Below are 19,427 nucleotides of genomic sequence, written 5' to 3'. Positions count from 1 at the left end.
TTAACAGGCTGGGTGAGAGAATAGGGAGTATGCTTGTTAACTTAGCAAATAATTCCCATGGCATACTTGTATCTAGATACTCCTATTTATTTGTCTGTCTGTCTGATTGGCTGACTATTTATTTGTCTGTCTCTCCATCTATATATCTTCAGACAGATTCATGGAAATGAGACCTACATAGCTGGATGCAGTAGAGACAGTGGTGCACATTGGTTCTGTCCCACACCTAAAACTTTCACCTTACTTTTGCCTCTCAGATCTTTTTCTTTCACCAGATTAAAATTTTCTGTGTGCTGAGATAAATGCCTTTGTGTCTGTATTTGATGTAGTTTGTTTGTTTTTTCTTTCCTCTACAGTGTTTACAGATTATTAATACAAAGCACCTTGGGCTGTTAGTAGATGAACATGCCTTTGCCCTGTACACATATGGGTTGTGTACTCAACTACACACTTCAGAAGGTGCATTTCACAACGCAGTCATTAACATCCACTACCTGGATAAGGAGGGACTGAACTCAAAAGAAATTTAACAAGAATTATTCTGTGATTATCTTGTGAAGTATTTTGACAACGTCTCTAAAGATGTAACCAAACATTCCCAAAGCAAATGAAGCAGATGACATTATTTTTCCCCCATAACCTCATGCCCTGAGCTCCTATGAATGGAGACACTGCCAAGATCAGATTCCCAGCCTCAGTGAAGCTAAGAGGACTAACAGTGAGCAAAAACTTGTCTGTGCTAGCAAAATACACCGTAAACAGCCCTGTACACCTCATCAAGGAGGGACTCAACATCCTAGTTTTCAGAACAGTTTTACTAGGAACAGTTCACTTGGAAATCCACTGTGACTACCACCCTCCAACCTTCAAATTTTTTTCAACAGCTCCTGCATTCCTAATGCTTTTGTTGGGTAAATTAAGTCTTTCTCATTTTAGGAAATCACACCAATTAGGCTTTTTAAAAATAAACAAAGAGCATAAGAAGTTTACCTTTAAGAGTAAAGAACTTTATGCAAATATGCTAGGAGGAGATTGAACAATTCAAAATATTCAGTGTTATTTTTCTATTGATATTCTAGATAAGTATTCGCAATACATGAGCCACTTTTCAGTGCTGGTATCAATATCAAAAGACTGGAAAATCTTAAAACACTGAAAGACCATCTGTGCATGCTAGCAAATGCCAAATCTGCAACTGTGGTTTCTTCCCCGCTAATTCCATATTTTCATGATAGATTAATGGGCACCATTTATCCAGAATAAATAAATGTGGAAGTCCCGCCTTCCCCCTTCACCGCACCTCATCATTTTACTGATTTGCACCAGACCACTGAGCACATTAATGCAAGTGAGCCGCTGTCTGGATTCAAAAATGATCACACTTGGTAGAGAAGGAACACTTGGCACTCCCAATTTCTTTGCAGACTGAAAGTCCTTGAAGCTGAAATAAAATATATTCAGAGAGCTCCAGACTACAAACAACTCTGATGAACTGCACAAGCTGAAGGATTTCTCTTTCCTTTAACTTAAATTTGACCAAGGTACGGGCAGAAAAGCACACAGATATTTTACATTCGCTACTCCTGTTTTGCCAAGTGCGTTCATCTTGTTATTTCCTTTGAGAGGCATTACAGACACAAACATTTTTACTTTTGGCTTGCTAATTTATGCCAGTTAGTGTAAAATTACAGGATTGAGAAGAAAGTCAGATGGTCAAACCTTTACATGTGCTTTAAAGGAAAAATTTGTCCTATATATGGTCAGACTTACCCAATTTAGAATTTGCTACACTTTCCACTCAGTGATTTGCATGCCTGCATGCACACATATGCATTCAACAACATACATATTTCACAGTTTTAATAAGAGAGTCACATTTCAGAGAGCTCTTATACTATTCAGATTGCACTGATTTCTATAAAATTTATTATTGTAGCTGTTGCCACATACTTAATAGTCTGTTTAATCTATGAAAGTTTAACTATAGGCGTCTAATGCATTATCTGCCACCTCCATGATTTCTCTGTGTGTGAATGTGATGCTAATTGCAAATTTGGAATGTAAATAGTTCATAATCCTGTTAGACACATTTCTTTTAAGAGGAAGAGATTTGCCTTTACTGTATGTCCCCATTCACCTCAGCTCCAAGTTTTGCCAGGAGGAATAAGATGATAAAGCCTGTTGGGGCATTTTCTGACAGATCTTATCCCGGCTGACTTTATTATGGCATATTATGTCTAAAAAAAAATTGCTAAGGACCGGGCATTCCATTGGCAAGACGTGAGCATGCCACATGCCACGAGAAGCCCGCATGCTGCGGATTTGTAGAAACAACACAGAGGATTGCTGCTGTGCAAGGTCTGACAGAGCTGTCTGTTGAAATTCTTTGCTGCTTTCTTAATAGTCTCTGTCTCCTCTCCTTGCTTGTAAGTACGCATTAGGTTAAAAACAAAGCCTAGAAGTTCCTGAAGTGAAGCACAAGTCAGGAGCCATGCAGACTGTCTAATTCTAAGAGACAGAGAAAGAAGGTAGGGCAGCGTGGGTTCACACTGAGCCTGAACAACTAGCAGATCAAACATTTTGCTTATGTTTTCTACTGAGTAGTCTCCCACCTCCTAGTACACTATTGCTTCTAGTGAGGTAACTCAGCAATAAAAAGGCTAAATTAACCTAATAGAAATGACTACAGAAATCAAGAGAAAATTGTAATCTTCTCTTCAAGATGCTTTTCTGGATCTTATTTATTTTCCTAAACACAGACAACAAGAGCTAGTCCAATTCTTTATCTGTTCCAGACAGCTTTTGAAAACCTTGACTGTACCAAAAAATCTCAGCTGGATTTATTTCCTATGTGCTTTATTTTTGCCTATATGAAATGATTGGTTTTGGTGCAATTTCTTCATATTTACATCAGTGTGTAAAGCAAACTCAGTCATACACATTCATAAAGTCAACAGCATATTAAATAGAACTTTGATTATTACTTAAGTAGCAGACTCTGAAATTACTTAAGTGAAAGCTTAATGGGGCTCAGTGGGATTCGAGCATACAATGAAGTATTTGCTGAATCAGTTATTTCCTGGTGACCATCTATGGCTGAAGTGACAAGAGCCAAGAAGCAAGAAAAAATGTTGATAAAATTGAAGAAATAATGTATTCAGTCTTAGAACGACACTGACTACACCTGCTTGTTCACGCAAAATGTGGCAATGTCATCATTTTGAGGGGAACCAGTTATTCAGTCTCTAGATCAAAATAAATATATCAAGGCCAAGAAAGAAGAAGGAAAAAAACACCACTAACCCAGAAGGGAGTTAAAAACATTACAATCTGTCAAAAACCATGGAATTCCTCAATTATAGCTTATCCAAGGTTTTATGGGGGGAAAAAGCTTGACTCCTTTGAGCCAATACTGTTTACAGTTGCTGCAATGAAAATTCTAATTTTGTGCTCTAATGAACACAAAACGATCCATAGTCAACCTTGGCAAAACTTATAATGACTGTGTAATTGAAGTGACTTTGTCACATTAAAAAAAAATTGTTTCATAAAACTGTAGTAACCGCCAAGAAATAAAACTATGGGAAGGGCAGTCCTGGCTATGTGATACAGAGAGCAATATCGCCTTTGCAGCTTGTAAATGTTGGGCTTGCAAAGCTGTGACACATTCATATGCAGTCACTCTCCTTGCAGCACGTTAAGACTAATTGTGAATTACAGCCAGTGCTTCACCGTGGATGTGTGACACTGAATTTGCCATCTGAAAACAGTGCCTGTGCTGTCATGCTGTGTGCCGCAGTCGTTACGGAGGGAGATGACACAGAGGAAGCTGGCAGGCCAATATCAGTGAGAGTGTGACACAAACCAAAGCGACTCTCCTCTTGGAAACTTCATGGACGGGGTGCACCAAAGAGAGAAATGAGATGGCAGACTTTTGGGAAGAACAGAGATTCAAGCAGTGGCATGCTTAGAAGGTTCTCCAAGACCCAGATTTCTCCAGAGATTCCCTAACAGTGCTAACTATCTTCTGACTGTGCTGCATGAGGTGGGCTTATGCTCTTTGTGGTATATGCTCTGGACTGGCAGTATTTATTCTTTGAGTTTCCCTCATTCTCTCTCTACACACTGAACTCCCAGTACAGCCCATACCTGTGTCCTCCAAAGGGCACAGCACTCAGCCTCCCAGTCTTCCTGAACAGATGGGGACAGCAGAAGGAGAGAAGGTAAGCTCCAGGAAAGGAGTAGCTCTGTCCACAAAGCATGTTAGTATTTAACAGATGCTGTGTTGATGAAATACAGAGGGATCAATTAGAATACAAAGTTCAAACTTTCCTCTGATGTAATTCCACTTGCACAGAACTTGGCTTTAAGTACCACAGTTTTGATTTCAAATATGAGTGAACAAATATTTTCTATTTATTTCACACAGCAATGGCTCCTGCAAGGAGCCAGTGTAAGTCCTGTAAAGAATGCTAATCACAAAAACTTTTTTTTCTGAGTATTCCTTAATGATCTAGGGACTGGGCACCTAAATGTCTTTAGGGGAAATCAATAGATAATTTCTCCCCATTTTCACTGTGGTAAGGATTTTTCCAGAGATCAGTGTTTCAAACGACTTCTTTCACGGCGCTCTTTCACTTTAAAAACTAATCTGATTCAACGTGAAGTTCCATTATGAAGAAACTGTTAAATGCAATGACACTGGTTATGGAAAATTGAAATGAAGTGAGAGGAACCTAACATCAACCCATAGGAAATGCTGCTGTCTTTGAATGACACGAGGAGCTCAATATATCTAATCATCAAAGTAAAGCCCACTGGGAACTGAACTACAGCTGAATGCAGAGGGTTGCTACTGGATTGCTAGACCCAAAAGTGCTGAGCCACATGCCGCTTATTCCTTTGTCTTGGTAGCTTACTATGATTGATACCAAGGACGACTCTCCTCTTGACCATGAAACAATGAAGACAACAGGAATTAGGAAACAGAATATAGAGATTATATTTTACAATCCTAATTTTTAAATCCGTCAGTTCCTGGAGCTCAGTGCAGTAAATTCCCGAGTGCAAACGCTTTTCCAGCTTTCTTTAGAAAGCTGTTTTTTTTTCCACCATCCTTGTGCCAGTCTCCTTGATTTTTCTTCCTTGCTCACCCGTCTCCCTGAATCAGCCTTTTCCCAGCACTCCTCCAGCCTCCACACAAAGGCACCACAAGGTCAGCGTAGGGCCCTGGGACAGGGCTGCCCCGCGCGTCCCTTCTCCTGGCTGGAGGCGGAATGCGCTCTGTTTACAATATGCTTGGTTTTCACTTGACAAGGCCAGGGAGACACTGTGTATATCTGAACCTACATCCCATAGGTAGAGAGATGTCGAGATGCAGCCCGCTTCTACAGTTAAAGAGCCAGCAAGCTGACAAGGCCTGATGGATGAGCCGATACTGAACACACGTTACATCTGTAACGTGGGTGTTACACCACTCACAGCAACACAAAGCAAAACTCAGCTCAGACGTTACAAGCACCCCCACTCCAACTATGCAAATCTCTTCTTTCATCCGTGATCTCTGCAAGTGACATAGCGCTATGGTAAAATGTTCGGCACTTAAAAGAGTATCTGCAGCCTCTCTGCCACTATTAATAAAAATATTTAATGCTCTTGTTAGGAGGCACAATTTGATTACTGAACTGTTATCCAACAAATCCTGAAAACAATTCAAAGTGAATTTCCCTAATATGTCTATTTTTCTATCCTGCCAGAAGGGCTGCTAATGAATTTGCTGCTTGAATGAACAGACAGATTGGGAACTATAACTGTGCTGGCCTGGGCAACATGGCACTGGCACCAAAAACCTATTTGTACCCATGAAAAGTTCTCTCCAGAGTATGTATCTCATCCAGAGGTGATTTTCCAATAAAATCAGCCTCGATTATTGCAAGTGCAGGAGCAATCCCTAAGGGAGTATATCAGGCAATTCAATACTAGGAAATGTTGTACTAGGCAAAATTAACCTTGTAGCAGTGTTATTTCCTTTCTTTTGTATTCATCGATCCTAAATGACTGGATTTTTTTTTCCTGTTTCTCTCAAATAGCAGAAGATTTTTTTTTTGTACTTATATTAAAAAAACCAAACAAACAAAAGCACAGACACACACACAAGAAAAACATTTGAAAGATACCTGTTTTTCTTTTTATCACATATTTTACCACCAAAGTAAAGGGCTGCTTGCTATGTGACAAGCTCTTTTTGAGGGATATATCAGCAAAGATAACAAGGAGAATACTTTGATACCAGAGCACCACCCTTATTCTGTCCTACCTGAATGACCTCACAAGGCAAAGGAAACCCACTATGAGTGCTGCTCCAAAAGTAATGCCTCCTACGTTATGATGTTGGCCTATGACATCAGAGGTGAATGTGATGAGATGGAAGTAGATGCAATATTCTCCCACCAATATTCTGTTTTTGTTGTTGTGTGACAGATGGCATTACAGGGGCAATCTGACAGAATGCCATCCAACATGGAAGTGCAAATAAAACAAAGGTGTGCTACTGAATTCCTCCGTGTGGACGTAACAGCACCCACTGGCATCCACTGATGCTTGCTGAATGTGTAGATATGAGCAGAGTGAGGGGTGGGTGGTGTGTTTCAGCAGTGGTGACAGCAACTGATGGTCATCTCTGCTGGTGCAGATGTTAATGAGTGTGATATCTTGTTCATCACTGCTGAAATTGCATCACTGATGGTAGTGACTATACTGAAAAATACTGTTTTGTAGCTGAGAATTTGCTCACACAAATCTTGTACTCTTTGCATCTATTGTAATTTCCACAGAAATAAAGAGGAGGCATTATTTTAGGAACATTCTACATTTATTACCAAGAGGACAAAAGCCAGGACCAAGGAAACCTCATTCTCCCCTCTCACTCCAGTGTAAAATTAGAAGTTCCAGTGAAGCAAGAGAGCAGACAGAGGGATTCCAATGTCTAAGAGGCTTATGATAGACTCAGTCATATTCCACTGCCAGGTAGCTTTGCATTGTCTCAGGAAGGCTCTCAAAGGCAGGAATCTTCATCTGGAGAATATCTATACGGTGCTAGACCCTAAGTAAATTAGATACTCATGTAAGCACACTAAAACTACTTGCTCTCATTATTTTTCTTCCATGAGGACAAAGGTGGCATAGCAGTAAAATTCAAGAGTACATGTGATCTGGTTGGTTCCTGTGTGGGATTCAGGGATCTATTCTGAAGCCAGCAGGCAAAATATTCCCATTCATGCTGGGATCAGGTGTTTTCTTTGATTTTGCTTGTATCTGTTGCTTGGTTGCAATATCTTTGCTCAGAAACACATTTTTAGAGCATAAATTTTGAAAAGATCACAGGTAGTTAGAAAACAGCTGTTACTTACCACGATGCCCAAGGCAAACACTTAGAATAATTATTTGAGTAAATGCTAAGTGACTTAAAGTTAATAATGAGGAAGACAAGTACAAAGCCTAAAATGACCAACAATACAGCACGAGAACGGGGAGAACCCGCATCCTCCTTTGATCTACAACAAATTGGAAAAAATATTGACCTTGGCTGATTTTCAAAGGAACACATGAGGATAAGAGCTTTTGTTTGGTTCAAACTTTCACTTCATTTTTTTTTTCCTAAAACCTACAAAGTCCGACCTACATTTAATCTTGACAAACTATGTCACAACAAAGGTGAGAAAATGTAGTTTTGAAAAGTAACAAAAGTGACCCAGTTAAAGAGAAAATGCATATTTTTGCCCAGCTGCAATAGTCATGGTAATTTTTACACAAAAGGTCAAGTGGAATATGCATTTCTCAGTGAATAAAAAATATGCTGAAGAAAAGTTTACTCTAGCAATCCAAAGTTGTGTGGTGGCTCCTGAGCAACGAGTTTGGCTCAGGAGCTGCAGCCAGAGTGTGTGGTTGGATTCAGCAGTGCTTGGTATTGATGGTGTGTGCTCAGATTTGTAAGAGATTAGATGAATGAGCTCTCAGATTGTCCCATCTCACTGTCTTGTAAGCAAACGTTGTGCTCACACAGGATGTGTGGCAATTTCACCATCTACTACAAGTTATACAATCAAGTCAGAAACTTTTCACTTCAAAAATGCACTGTTCTCTTTCCAGGTACCTGTTGTGGTGGGTAGCCAAAAACCTTCAAAATACAAACAATTCCATATTTCAGACTTAACCGATGTGACTCGTTTGCACAACTTAAAGTTCAAACAAACTGCTAGTCAAGTGAATTATAACTTATTATCACAGGCTAGAGATTTTTAATACATTCTGTGGTTGGGATGGGACTGATTTACTGTTTTGGGGGCTGCCAGTTGTTATCATGCATCATTTCCTTAGAAATAAAAATAGCCCTACTGTGGTTATCCTTTGGACTGATAAAAATATATCTAACAAGATGTGTCAGAGGGACAAAATTCAGAAAATAAAGGTAAAATATTAAACAGAGTTATCATTTAATGTCTAAAGCACTATATCTTCCAGCTGCTGTGATGACTTTGGAATAAAGCAAAAGGTACTGCAGAAAAGAAAAAAGATCTAAAGGAGAAATTGAGGTCTGATAAAACCACATGGGAATAGCTGAATTGTCAGAGCTTTACAAGAGTCAAAATTTACATAAAAATCAGTATTTAGGGATTAGTGTGTTATCATCAAAAAGGATTTAATGTGTGCATTTCTTTGCAAACAGTTTAAGAGCGGCAGTTTTATAATCCATTTCCAACAGTAACCTTTAACTTGTAAGAGTAAAATAATCCCTCGCAACATTTCTGGAGTTCACATTTTGCTGAGAAATGCAGCTCCCTAAATAAAACTCTCTGTATACCAATGCGTTTGGCTTTCATAGTGATACTCCAAGTGCCCACGTCACTGGAAGCTCTGTGTACAGAGGCAACCATGTGGGCCAGCTTTCAGAACCAGTGGTATTTTGAGTTTGGCCAGTTCTCTGAGGGACCTGATTGCTGGTGCAATAAACTGATCTGATAGACCGGACTCTGCAACTGTGCGGATGCCTAAGTGGACAGACTAGGAGGATCACAGACTAAAGAACATTGTCTATAATTGCCTGTAAGCAGGTTTTTCCCTGGATTTCTGCTGGGGATTTGAGTGCTTTCACATGCTAGACTTAAAGTATTAAAACATAAATATGAATGGATTTCTTTGAGAAATGAATGTGGGCAGGCAGTTTAGGCCCTGTGTTGTAATGGATTTTTAGAGCTAATTCAATTGGTGCTGGCTGATTTAGTAGTTAGACAGATATGGACTAAGGAACGTTTATAAGCAGAGACTAACAGGTGATGGCTGTAAATTGCCCGGGAGTTTCACTGAAAATGAGATTTATAGCAAGTCTCAGCTTTTTGTTTATTTGAATGTGGTTTGATTTCAAGTTCTTTAGCAAATGTCGTTTAGATTCATATAGACATCTACTCATATACATATGCCTGCATAAATGAGGCTACGAAGATATGCATGTACATATACACATGCATGCGTATATACGGACACCTTCCCATACATAGATGAGAGGGTTTTTTTTCAACCTACACAACCTTTGTATTTTTTTTCCTACAGCAGATATTGCTGAGCATGAGTACCAGTGTCACACCACCACCTCTGTTGGTTACAAGTGCCTGATCTGACCAGCAAAAACAAACCTTCAGACCCAGCTCAGTGGCCTGCACATTCGACAACAGGAGCAAAAGATCTGTTTATGGTTACCACTATTACAGCATATATTAACTGACCCTCGGAGTCTGACCTGTTTGCCCTCCTGCATATTGAGTCAATAAGAGAATCCTCTGGCTCTGCATGACTTGCTTAGACCTTAGACCTTCCATGCAAGTCTACCCAGGAAGGGAAAAACAAGGTGCCATTCCAGCTGGTAAAACAAAGGTATTTTTTTTAAATGCAAACAGTGGAAATAGTCATTCCTATTTCATTTATAACGAAGGATGAAAAGGCCACAAAAAATACGACTGTGCTTTGCAAATGAGAGGTCAATTGAAATGTCAAGATATCAACAGTTAATGGGTTGCAATTTCAGGAATGGCTGGAACAGAAAATTGTACCAAGTCTGATGGCCTTCTGAGAAGAAGATAAGTTTTATGCCAGGAAAAAACAATAAGCACCAAAAATCTTTCTGGTTAACAAACATGCGGCTGGTCTTGTCAGTGATGGAAAACAAATAGATTTCAAAAATATAAAAAGCAGTAGGATTTTAACATAAGCTATAACCCTAAAACATGAACCTGGTAGTCATTAAGTCTACAGCAAATTTAAACATGTGCAGGTGTTTGGGGGAAATGGCAACGCTTTCTATTGAAGATTTTAAAGCCCTGTAATAGAAGAGAGGATAAAGGACACTCAAGGAAGCCAGAGTTTTCTTTCCCAAAGCAAGCAGTCAATTTGAATATTCTATAGTTCTACAGAAGTTCACGGAGTACAAGAGCTGCTCTTAAAAATATTTGTTTTTTATTAAAAAAAGAAAAGTATATATATATATATCTTAAAAAATTATTTAATTCTGCTGTGCTGGATGAAACCAGGTTTTTAACTAAATCATTCTTTCAACTGACTGCATTTTCCCAATGAGTCCCTGTGGTCATTTTCATAAAGGAGTGCAATCTGAAGCTTTTGAGCCAGTTCTCAGTCAGAAGAGCAGCACCATACAAAGAACTCATCTCTCCAATGTGGAAAAGAATAAAAAGAAACCAGTTATCTTCCTAACCACTGCCTCCATCTGACTGACTGCCTCAAAGTCTTCCTTTCCCAATTGCCTTTGGTTGCTTTAGCTCAGTGGACTCACACTCTCAGAGGGAAAACAACATTATTAATAGTGGCTTTTGAGTAGGAAAACTCCTTGGTCTACACAGTAGAGAGACATCGTATCATGAATGAGAAATAGCAAGTAATCTTTTGTTCTTCTGAATGACATAGCTACTTGCATGTATTCCTATGAGGAAAAGGGTTTTAAATAAACAAAATACAGTATTTTTTCAAGCACTGTAGTGTTCAGTGCTACATGATGCTGTGGGGACAAAAGGTACAAACAGATTTTAAATGAGATTTTGCATGAAGAGTAAGTGCATTGGTAACTCCTAAACACAGGATGTGAGGTTATGAAAGTGTGAACTGTTGTGCACAGGAAAATGGGAGATCTTCTGCTTTGAAGGTTGCTTCTCTAATTTCTGTCCTTTCCCCACATTCTGCCACTGGCAGTAATAAAGTACCGAGCTAGCAGACCTTCAGACTACATTAGTGTACAGGCTGCCAAGCAAAGTCTATTTGTACTTGAAAGCAAGGCTTAACCCTGACTGTGCTCAGATCTGATAGGATCCTGCAGCTCGACCCACTGAGCCAAGGGACAAGTGATTTGGTCAACTCAACACAAATATGATGCCTTTTGGCTCCTAGGCCAAACCTAAGTCTGGAAAAAAGCCTGAGAACAGTGATCACCAGCTGGATTTCAGAACAAGGCTGCTATTGAATTTTAATGAGAATCCAAATCACAGAGTATATAATAGATTATTTCCTCTGGATATGTCGTAATTGAAAACAATTTCTCATGTAACAGCTCTTTAGAAATCAGAAAGTGTCCACAGGGTAAACTTGGTTAAGTAATGTTACTTCTTTCAGACTCAGGGATGGGAACAGCATGATAAGGACTAGCAAGTAAGAAAGTGTCTAGGACTTTGCATATAAGAAATCCCTTCCCTGCTACTGTCTGTCAGTATAAATATGGATAAAGTCTGTGATGGACAGCAAGTGCTCCTTTTATGACAGAGGAAGAGGAGTATAAAATAAGTTAAATTTAATAGAATCTGCAGTTGTAGGGTGACTCTGATGCCACATATGACAGAAAAAGGTCTTATGCTTTTGGAGAAGTAATTGCATTATTTTCACCAAAAAAAGTCAGTTCAGCAGGTGCAGAGACTTCCCAGCTACTTTCTGTGTGCTTCTTAATAGTAGTAGTATGTTAGATGAGGCTACCAATATATTAAGATGAGTTCCTCTGCATGTGTTGTGTCTTCTTGCCGTGCTATAAACAACATGCAACTGAGATCATGCCTTCTGAAGAAATCAGATGCCACCTGCATTCTTCTGACCTTCAGGAAGTTTGTATAACTGATATGAACCATATGAACTGAGTCTAAGCACCTACAAACTCTCGGATAGTAAGAAATCAGTTGCGTAACTGCTTAATTGAACTGTAGAAGGAAAACTTCCTTGGTTTTCTTTTTCCCCTCCTGAAGTTTTAGGCAACAGAAGGATTCAACAAAATAAATAGTAAGTAAGCTTCCCTATACATGACACCTGCAACATTAATTAGAGGGCAAGATGTACGAGAAGCAGCTGAGCTCCCATGGTTTGTTCAGTCCAGAGAAGAGGAGGCTAAGGAGAGGTCCCATGGCAGCCTGCAGCCCCTCACAGGGGAGGGCAGCACTGACACAGGATCACAGAACATCTTGCGCTGGAAGAGATCTCAGAGATCATCCAGTTCCAACCACCTGCCATGGGCAGGGTAGCCAACCACTAAATCAGGGCCTATTCATCCTGACCTTGAACATCTCCAAGAATGGTGCACCCACAGATTATCTGGGTAGCAATGCCAGGGTCTCATCACCCTCTCAGTGAAAATGTATCCCCTGGCAACTAACTTAAATCTCTCCTCTTTTAGTTTGTAAACATTTCCTCTTGTTCTATCACTGCCTACCCATGTAAAAAGTTGATTTGCCTCCTGCTTTAAGTACCTCCCTTTAAGTACTGGGAGGCTGCAATGAGGTCTCCCTGGAGCCTTCTTTTCTCCAGGATGAACAAGCCTGTCTCCGTCAGCCTATTCATAGGTCAGGTGCTCTGAGCATCTTTTTGACCCCAGATCTCTGCTCTCATGTGACAGCAAAATGACCCAAGGGAAGTGTACAGAATGTGTCAGACCAGAGTCTGGGTGTTAAGAAGTTCTTCACCAGGAGGTGGTTGGGTTTGGAACAGGCTCTACAGGGTCACAGCCCCAAGTTGCTGGAATTCAGGGAGAATTTAGATATGGTTCTCAGAGATAAGGTTTGGATTTTGGGTGGTCCTGTGTGGAGCCAGGAATTGGATCTCGATGAATCTTTTGGGCTCCTTCCAACTCAAGATACTCTATGGCTCTGTGATTCTAATAACTAAGCAACAAAAGCAAATAGACTGTTTCTACAATAATCTTTGTTGTGTTCCTTAACTAGCATGGTAAGCTGTGGTACTATTAAGACTGAACTAGGGATATTATGAAAACAACAGTCTTTAAAAGGGACTTATTTCTGATTCCAGGTTTGGGAAATAAGAACTATGTCAGAGCAACATAAAAACAAGGAAGTTTTTAATGCTAATGACAACAGATAATATGTATTTTTATATATTTATATACATATATGTATATTGTAACAGATGTCAAATGCAGCTAGATTCAATTCAACTTATTAGTGCATGGCTTTTAGCCAAAAGCAATTTACATTTGCAGAAGTGTACTATCACATATGTCTTAATAAAAGAAATGTGTTTTGAAAAATGAATGTGGTAAGTCACATATGGCAGAAGGAATCTGTACAGCTTTCAACCCTTATGACAATGGAAGCTACCAACTTTATTTTGCATAGCTGAAGAACATTAAAATTCAAACAAAATTCTCTTTCAGATTTCAGAGCTACAAAAGCAACAGCACTAAAAGCTAGACATGCTTGAGGCATACTTAGTGAGGCTGTGCTGCTTGTATACCAGGGCTGCTCTTAAAGTAATGCCTACCATGTTCTGATGTTAGCTCATGACATCAGAGACAGCTGTTGGTGGAATGGCAGTAGAGGCTGAACCCTATCTGGCAATATTCCTTTGCATTTTGTTTCTGTGCGAAAGATGGCAGCGAAGGGGCAGTCTGACAAAATGGTGTCTGACATGGAACAGCATAGGGAACAAAGGTGTGTCAATGAATTCCTCCATGAGGAAAAACTAAATGACACCCACTGGCATTCATCGACACTTTGCTGAATGTTGATGGAAACCACAGTGCTGTGAGCACAGTGCTGTGTTTCAGCAAGGACAAGAGTGATCAAGTGATCACCTCCACTTGGGCAGATGGCCGGTGTCCCCAGGGATCCATCTTTGGAGTGGTGCTGTTTACCATTTTTATCAGTGACACAGCAAACTCAGGTTTGCTGATAACACCACGCTGAGTAGTGTAGTTGACAGAACAGAACAAAGGCATCCAGAGTGACCTGGACAGGCTGAAAAAGTGGGCGCATGTGAACCTAACGAGGTTCAACAAGCGCAAGGTGTGGCTCTTGGGTTGGGACAATCTCAGATATAAGCGAAGACGGGGAGAACTACTTGAGAGCAGTCCTGTGAAGAAAAACTGGGGTGTCCCAGTAGACAAAAAGATGGACAGGAGCCACCAGTGCACTTGTAGCCTGGAAGGTAAACAGTATTCTGGACTGCATCAACAGAGGGTTAAACAGTAGGGAGAGGGATGTGATGAGGTAATTGTCCCTCTCTACTCTGCCCTCATGAAGCCCTATCTAGAGCACTAGGTACAGGTCTGGGGCCCTCAGCTCTGGAAAGAACAGGTCCAGAGGAACCATACAGATGCTCAGAAGGCTGGAGAACCACTCCTACAAAGAAAGGCCAAGGGACATGGGCTGGTTTCACCTGGTGAAGAGCAGGCTCAGGGGAGATCTCACTGAACCTTAAAGGCAGTTTATAAGCAGGAGGGAAATCAACTTTTTACACTGCTAGGTAGTGATAGAACAAGGGCAAACCCAAGACATTCTATGATTCTGTGATCCTATAACTTTCAGAGCAACCTATGTAAATGTAATCTATGTCTACAACTGCTATTTTAGAGATGCTATTTTTGCTTTTGCCCTAAGAGATAATATTTTAGCATAAAATTGTAATTGGATACAGGTAACTTAAGTAGTTACATTTCACTCAAAAATGAGGCAGATTTATCAGCTGTTCATTATACAGACTGTAATTAATATGTATTACAGATTCCCTAGGGTACTAATTGAAGCTGCAACCATGAATACAGTCAAGAGAGAAGTAAAACAACCATTTGGGGGAAAAAGGCATGGTGAAATATGCACATGTAGGTGGAAGGAATCAGGCTGTCCATCTGGCCTTCTTCCATTTCAAAACATTATTTTTATTTAAGGCCCATAAAATAATTATTTAGCTTAAATCCCCCACTTCTGTACACCCAAATCTTTTTTACAGAGTAATTGGGCATCAGTATCACACATATGCTATTTAATGACTGCAAAGCTCAATATCTTTGTCTCACTTGGGGAAACTCAATTTAGTTGAGCCATTCCTGAGAATTTGACCCAAAATATTAAAAAAGTGAATTAATGAAAAATGACTGTTTCGGAGTTGTTCCCCAGGACTCTCATCACCTTACAGCTCCTCAATTCTCTAGAAGATGAACTGAAATCACAGCTCATTTCATACTTTCTATTAAACAAACCACCAGGTAACAATGACTTTAATTCAGCTTGCACTGAATTTGAACTAGCCCTACAGGCAAGAAAGGTCTCTTGTCACATTAAAAGTTTAATGTGCTACCAAGTCCCCACTGGATCCTATTTCTAATTTTTATCAGATTAAATGAAACATAAAGAGAGAGTGATTTATGACTATCTTGCATCTTGTCTAATCACTCCAAGGAGTGTTCGTACACATCTTGTGTTCACTTTATAAGGTATAAATGACTGTACATGATGGAAACCCAGTGAGAGGTCAAACTGTATTCTTTTGCCATGTGTGCTAAAACACAGTGATTTGCAAGTTCTGTCAGTGCATGTTCTTACAAATACTAAACCACTCTAGTCCAAAACCTGCATGAGAAGCAGTCTACAGTGAAAACAAGAACATTTACTCTGTCTCAGGAATATACAGTTACTGGGATTTAGTTAAACTGCAATGATCACCTATTGAAGCTAAAAATCTGTGTTTTATTGGTGCAGGAAAGCCCATTAAGACTGGAACATTTGTTATTTAAAGAGAATCGCTGATGTTGGTAGCTTTAACTGAAAATGCCTTTTCTCAAGGAGCCAGGACATCTATAAAGCAACTTTCTTAATTCAATAATAAACGGTTGAGTGTTGCTGCTAGTGCCCTAAGATTTAAGAACTTTTCATGAAATGCCCTGGAAATTGCTCCCTGGTAGCTTGCTCATACTTCATAGAGACCAACTGTAAAGAGCAGAAACATACATCTGTGTGTGGTGTGAGAAAGACACACATAGCAAGTGAGAGAGCACTTAATCAACAGGATGGCAAAGCCTTGATACACAGGTGCAAAATATTCCCATGTGTCTAGAAATCATTTGGCATATTCCTAGTTACTTCTCTCCTGTCAGACCTTCTCAAGGATTGCAATTAAAAATCGTAATCTTTTTAGCATGTACAAACCTCCCCAAGGCTAGGAGCGCTATGTATTGAGTATGACTGTGATATTTTTTGGCAGCTATTCATAGACAACACATTAATTTATGGAAACTGGATGAATCTTGGGTAGTGCAATCATTAGAGACACATGAGAAATCAAAAGCTTTCCTCAACAATGCTGACTTTCTAATAGCTATTATTAGGGGCAATCTGAATTCCATTTTCTCTTTTACTGCCCTCCTTGCTGCGTGGCATTTTAGTGATTGTACACAAGAAGTTCATTCAAGTTACATTTTCCAATAGATAAAATAATAACTTACTTTACAGGAATGTTTCTCAATTTTGTCTTTTCAGCAGCCTGTAAACAGAAGAGGGGTGGGGGAGACAAACAATTACACAACACAACTAAGCACAACCAACCTGCACCCAAGCGCTGACTACTGGATGCTCTTCAGAAGAGCACACTGGCACATGGCACATGGCCAGGGCAGAGGAAACGTGTCTTCAATATCTGGCCCCTTTCAGGGTCTTAAACACTTCTGCCCAAGTTTGTGATATGAGTGTGGCTTGTTTGTTTTTAGTGGCTATCATTGTTGAGGAACATTACTTCACTTCCCATTCTGAGTCTGGCCTCCTTTGTCACAACTTATCTGCCCATACCCAGAATAGGAACAACAACAGGAAAAATTAAAGGGAAGAGCAGATTCTGTTTCCAAAACAGTTTTTATTTGCCAACAACAGAAAGGGCAAGGGATGACCAAATGTTCGGATCAATTTCCTCTCGTGAAACCTTTGAGAAAACACACTCAAATCATCTAAATGAGTAAATCTTTGGCCCTCTCAGCCTGCACCACCTCAGACATAGAGCCTGGTTCCAGTTTATTGCTGAACCCATTGATCTGTGTACAGTTCATTTATCATTCATGAAAAGAGCCAGTGATCTTCACAGTATATTAGAAGAAACAACTCAGATCATCTGTCAACGGCCCTCTTATTTCTGTTTCCCTCTCCATGGGGATTTCATCTTCTTCGATTTTTCTTGAATTAAAATGTTGCTAAGCAACACAGTGAGGAGCACTGATGGCAGAGACATGCCAGTCTATCACACTGGTTAAATGGCTCAAGATTTTAGTGGAGGATTTTAGATTTTTTTTTTTTTTAATGTTTCTGTAGCATAATTATGTAATCTAAACCAACCTTGCATCACCTCTCAATTTTTCAGAACAGGTAAATAACATTTTGCCATGCGCTGTTCCCTGACATTTGTCAGCAGTGTAGCGCAGAGTTTAGTTAACACACTTCACTGACCACAAGTCAGGTGGTTAACTATAAATTTTTTTAATGTCCTTAAGCAATTACAATCTCCGTTGACAAGCACTCAACAGATAACAATTCCAAACATACATGAACAAGCAAACAGTATTGGCAAAGCACACAACAATTAACATGCAAAAAGGGGGATGGGTGAGAGTGGGATGTGTACTTTCAGTTTTCCATGAATCACCGAGTAATGGAGTCTGCTGATTCCCCTAAGGCATGTTACTAGACAGAATTCCTTGAGTGAGGGCCGTAACCAATATTCCCAGCCAAGAAGGGAGATTTCTAGATATTGTTAGGGAGCATAATATGACCTGATGTTTGCTGGTTTCAGTCCAGCTGAGAGGGGATCCCACTCGGTAGTGGTCTCTGTGTTGTTTTATACTCTGCTAGGGTCTGGTCTCTGCTGATATTGTTACTTAATCACCACGGTGCACGCTGCTTCTGCTAAATGGGGTTAGCTGTGCTAGGCTTGTCTCATGGATGAGGAAGGAAAGCCTCCCCTGGGTCCTACAGGAGGTAGTTGCACTTCTTTATTTAAGCCTAGAGGCACAAAAGCATATCTGTGAGTGTTATTTTGTGGTTCTGTTTCACCATAGCACTGCTTTGTGTTGTATAATCAAGGCACGCATTTGCCACTAATCCACCAAGTTGGTGCTGGGCCAGGCTCTTGACATTAGCTAGGCTGAGACTGGGAGGGCAGAATCAAGCTCCCCAGAGATGCAACCACCACAGGCCATGCACCAAGAGGGTGAACAGGAAGACTAAGCAGAAAACCTCTACCAGACCTTCGCCTGGTCCTGTTTTTCCTCCTTTCACCCAATTATGCTTTTCCCCTTTTTCAGCGTGCCTTTTGAGGAGAGTCCCACACATTTTAGTGCAGGAGGGTTTGAGACATCACCTTCAGATAAACTAGTGCTTTGTGCCATTTCAGGAAATTCCTTCTAGCATTCACAGAACCAGACTATAACAGATTTATATGTGGGAAGCAGTCAGATGATTAGTGAAATTAGAAGTATGGGTTGTGGGGAAAGGCAGAAGACAACTGAGCCATAAACTTACTACACAAAGGAAAGTTTCACTGCTCAATTACCTGTGGAGATATTTTTGTAAAGCCTACCAAAAATTGGACAGAAGGATTTCGGTGATTTTTTAACCTCTGCTATGCTTGGAAATAAAATTGTTCCCACATAGGAACTGCTAATATTAGCATTCCTGAAAAATGATCACATAAGCCCATGAGGAATTAAATTCCTTATGAAAACTGACTAACTTTTGAATCCTCTGGGATCTGCACAATTGGGTTCCAAATTTTGCCATAATTAGCTCTCCCTTGGGCTCTACAGTAGGACTAGTTTATCAGAATATCTGCTATTTTGCCTCTTTTGCCTCCAATCACTACAAAGATAAAATCTTTGTTTAAATCTGTGGAAATCCTGAATAATAACTTTAAGCTAGGGAGAAAGAATTAAGGCTTGTGACAGTTGGCAAGGAAAAACAACAATATCCTGGGTTGGCTCCCAGAATGTGAAGAAAGATGCATTTGTTTCACTTGGATTACATTTTTAATTTAAAGCATAAACTGATGAAGGTGCGATGGTAAAAATTATTTTAGTTGTACAGTACAGATGCTAAATAAAACACTTGAAACTCATGAAA

General features: G+C 39.9%; 1 protein-coding gene across 2 annotated transcripts in view; it reads right to left on the bottom strand.

Annotated features, from left to right (window-relative positions):
* AFF2 (ALF transcription elongation factor 2) overlaps positions 1-19,427 on the bottom strand; it is a 342,722-nt gene that overhangs the window by 65,637 nt on the left and 257,658 nt on the right. For both annotated transcript variants that reach the window (XM_052673659.1, XM_052673658.1), the window contains exon 9: positions 16,772-16,809. In XM_052673659.1, coding sequence (XP_052529619.1) covers positions 16,772-16,809 — 38 coding nt within the window. The remainder of the gene's footprint in view (positions 1-16,771; positions 16,810-19,427) is intronic.

The sequence above is a fragment of the Tympanuchus pallidicinctus genome, unplaced genomic scaffold, assembly GCF_026119805.1.
Source record: "Tympanuchus pallidicinctus isolate F22 unplaced genomic scaffold, pur_lepc_1.0 scaffold13, whole genome shotgun sequence".
Lineage (NCBI taxonomy): Eukaryota > Metazoa > Chordata > Aves > Galliformes > Phasianidae > Tympanuchus > Tympanuchus pallidicinctus.
The sequence above is the reverse complement of the archived record's forward strand: the minus strand, read 5'-3'. Positions and strand labels throughout refer to the sequence as shown.